Source organism: Elephantulus edwardii, unplaced genomic scaffold, assembly GCF_000299155.1.
Source record: "Elephantulus edwardii isolate Elephantulus edwardi_28Jun2011 unplaced genomic scaffold, EleEdw1.0 scaffold00046, whole genome shotgun sequence".
Classification (NCBI taxonomy): Eukaryota; Metazoa; Chordata; class Mammalia; order Macroscelidea; family Macroscelididae; genus Elephantulus; species Elephantulus edwardii.
Genome location: NW_006399796.1, coordinates 14,540,809 through 14,544,938, shown reverse-complemented (window position 1 = coordinate 14,544,938; position 4,130 = coordinate 14,540,809). Strand labels below are relative to the sequence as shown.

At 40.0% G+C, this 4,130-nt stretch overlaps 1 protein-coding gene across 1 annotated transcript in view; it reads right to left on the bottom strand.

Annotated features, from left to right (window-relative positions):
- Positions 1–2,604: 2,604 nt before the first annotated feature.
- The window catches only part of LOC102853567 (chromosome unknown open reading frame, human C5orf48), a 22,108-nt gene continuing 20,582 nt past the window's right edge, over positions 2,605–4,130 (bottom strand). The window contains exon 3 of the mRNA XM_006886007.1: positions 2,605–2,814. Coding sequence (XP_006886069.1) covers positions 2,605–2,814 — 210 coding nt within the window. The remainder of the gene's footprint in view (positions 2,815–4,130) is intronic.

The window sequence follows — 4,130 nt, the reverse complement described above, 5'->3', positions numbered from 1 at the left end:
TTGCTCCATTCAGAAAGAAGCTTCTTAATCTAGATATAGATTTCTCAGGAGCACAATTACGTGTTCCAGAATTCTTCATTCTTCTCAATGTTAGCCATAGTTGTTATGACACATAGTCAAATACCTTTGCATAGCGGTCAACAGTCAATAGTGGTGATTGAAACACAGAAGTTGGAAGCAATGTGGAAGGAGTGGTAACTGGAAAGTATGGATTAGGTGACAGAAATGAGGCTGGGGACTGAATAATTGAATTTTGTAAACTCAATGATTTATTCACTGCAAATACCTTTTAAAAAAAAACACACAAGAGGTAACTTTACACATAGACCTCACCTGATGGACAGCAGAACAATCAGATTGACTATCTGTGGGAGGAATCATTAGAGAAGCTCAATGCCAGCAGTCAAAACTAGACCAGGTGCTGATTGTGGAACAGCTCATCAATTATTTATGTACAAGTTCAAAATGAAGCAAAGTAAAACTAGTCCCCAGGAATTGAAATATGACATTGAGGCTATCCTATCTGAATTTAAGAATCATTTCCAGAACAATTTTGAGGCTCTGAATACCAATGATCGAAGACCAGAGCAACTAGGGAGAACATCAAGGATACCATGCATGAAGAGAGCAAAAGGCCATTACAAAGGGGAAAAGAGGGGGAAACGAAAATCAGAACTGATGTCAGAAGAGACTGTGATAATTACATTACATCGTCAAGAAGCCAAAACAAAAGGAAGAGATGCTGAAGTAAAAGAGTTAAACAGTAGATATCAAAGGGAAGCTTGAGAAGAAAAATAAAAAAATAACAACAAAATGTGCAAAGAGCTGGAGTCAGAGAATAAAAATGAAAGAACTCATTTGGCATTTCTCAAAAAAAAACCCTGCAAAACAAAATCAAGCCTCAAGTTGCAACCCTGAGAGATGCTATGGGCAAAATCTTGAATGATCCAGTAAGCATCCTCTCTTCATATTTCCTGTCAAAGAGGGACATCCATATCTTTGGGGATGTAACTTTCTAATAAATGTCCTTACAATTCTATGTTATTTTCAAAAAAAGAAGAAGACGTTGATAGTAGGAATATAGTCACTATACCAGAAAGAATTAGTCAACACTGAAAAGTTTCAGGAAGCACCATATGAACAAGAGCCAATCATAACGAAGGGTGAAGTTCAAGCCGCCTTGAAGGCATTGGCAAAAAATAAGGCCCCAGGAATGGATGGGATACAAACTGACATGATACAAATAACAGATGCAGCTCTGGACATGCTAACTAGTCTACAACAGAAAATCTGGAGGACACTTGCCTGGAAGAGATCGATGTTTGTCCCCATTCCCAAGGAAAGTAATCCAGCAGAATGTGGAGATTATCAAACAATACATTGAGATCATATGCAAGCAAAATATTGCTGAAGACCATCCGTCATTGACTGGAACAGTACATTGACAGGGAACTGCCAGAAGTTCAAACTGGGTTTAGAAGAAAGCCACAGCTACCAGGGATTATCATTGCTGATGTCAGATGGATCCTGGCTGAAAGCAGAGACGGTAAGAGGGAAAGCAGATTTCCCTAGAGTGTGTGAAATTTGTGTCAGGAGTCAATGTTGGTTGCTGCTCCATTTCATCATGTAGTCATTTTCAGAGTCTAGTCTTTTTCCAAAGTTTTATTATCTACGGCTTATACACTTGATTTATAGTCATGTTATGCTATTACCTAGCCTGTGATTCTCAGTATTTTGGCAGATATAAGGTAATCCCTTAAATTTTGTATTTGTGTGAGCAGTAAATCACAATCAAAGTGGAAGTTTTCTTGCTTAACAGGGATGGAAAATGAGGGAGTGGGAGATAAAGATTAGTAAATAGATATTTGAATGAAAGGAAAGGTGATATATACAACAGGAAGTTGGTTAGACATTGTAATTAAAACAAAATATATATGAATGATTAACTTAAAAGCCAATATGATTCTTAAAGTTTTAAACCAAAAATTATATTTTGTTGTGTTGTTGTTGTGTGCCATCGAGTTGCTTGCGACTCATAGCGACCCTATATACAAGAGCTCTATACGTTCTTCTATCCTGTGCCAACCTAGCCATCTCAAATGCAGTTACTCCCACCTCTCTAGTCAGAGAATCGATCCATCTCATCAAAGGTCTTCCTCTCCTTTGTCACCCCTCCACTCTGCCAAACATGATGTCCCTCTCCAAGGACCAGTCCCTCCTTGCAATATGCCCCAAATATGTCAGACGAAGCTTCAGAATCCTTGACTCCAGGGAACATTCTGGCTTCACCCTCTCATGAGCCAGGAGAGGCCTCCAGCCTGCTGCCTGACATACAGATCTGAGATTTACCAGACCCCACAATTATGCAAATCATTTCCTTACAATTTTTGAATGAATTTCTGTGTGGTAAATTCATATGCACACACATAAACACTTCATTGGATTTATTCCTCTAGAGAAGATATACCATTAACAAATTTCTCCAGTGGGTGAAATATTAGTGTACCACGGACTTAAAGAGAGGAGGTAGATGGGAGAGTAGAATAAAACTGGAGAGAGACATGCACACACAGTGAAACTTTTCACCATTTTATTTGACTTCCATCAGATCAGTGGCCTTCGGAGACCATGGGAAATCACCGTGCTTTGGTATTTGGACAGAGGAGAGTGCAAAGGCATGTCTGCAATTCTTATTTCTGGTGGAGCTTTCTTCAAGACAGCCTTACGATCTTCCCCATGGCAAAGCCTCTCGCGGTGACCCAGAAATAGAGAGTCTTCTAAAGGGCCAGTGTCAATTCCACTCTCTTTTGCGTGCTGAGAAGAAAAATTAACATCAATATGAGATCAAACATCACTTTCTTAGTAGGTAAGAATGGGAGGTTCACAAGAGCTTTTTCTAACAGTGCCTGTCCAAAAGGAAGAGCTAGTGGCCAGCACACCCATTGCGGAGACAATGCTCTGTCGTCGGTTTTACCAGACTTCTGGTAACATAAGCTTGGAGACACGTTGTTGAACTCTTGTTTTACTACTTACCAAGGCACCTTATATGAGGCATTTATCCACATGAGACTCAGTTTGCGCAAATATAATGAGGATAGTAAAGATCCCTTGAAGACTGAACAAAACATTTGAACAAAAAAACTCGTTTTGTCAACTATTAACAATAAATATTCTTGTTGTTTTTGTGTACTATTGAGTCAGAACGGACCCACAGACGACCCTCTGGTGAGTTTTCAGAGACAGTTAATTACAGGGGAAGAGACTGCCCATTCTTCCCCTTCTCCCACAGAGCAGCTCGTAGAGTCAAATAGCATGCCTTCAGGGTTGCAGCACAGCTTCTTGCCACTAGGCCACCAGTGCTCAATAATAAACATTAGATACTATTAAAACTACTAAATATTAAGTATGACATTGCTATGTTAGCTGCATGCATAACAGCTATTTAAGGTTGTTGGATTGAGTGCACTCTACTCCTTATCTTGGGTAGAGTCATATGCTGTGTTTTCACACAGTTAAAACATCTCCTACAGAAAAAATGGTGCGGGCAAAGGGAAAGATGGAAAACAAGAGCTAACAATTACTAAATGTATGCATTTTTGAGGAGGTGAAAGAAAATGGTCAATAAAGAAAAAAATTTAAAAAGTATTCATTTTGTTTTCTTATTTAATTCTCATTGTAGCTCTATAAGATAGAGTATCATATGTTGCTGTTGTTGTTGTTATGTGCCGTCAAGTCACTTGCGACTTATAGTGACCCTATGCACAACAGCCCTAAACTCTGCTCTGTCCTGTGCCAATCTCACTGTCTCTGACACTCCCATCCCGATAACCCCAGTCACCAAATCAATCCACCTCATAGATGGTCTTCCCCTCCAGTGCTGTCCCCCCACCCTCCCAAGCATGATGTCCTTCTCCAAGGACCGGTCTCTTCTTACAACAGGTCCAAAGTATGTCAGAGGGAGTATCAGAACCCTTGCCTCCAAGGAGCCTCCTGGTTTAACCCTTTCCAGGACGAATCTGTTTGTTTTCCTAGCAGTCCATGCCATTCTCAATACTCCAGCACCACAGCTCAAAGGCATCAATTCTCCTTCTATCCTCCTTGGTCATTGTCCAACTCTCTGATGCATAACA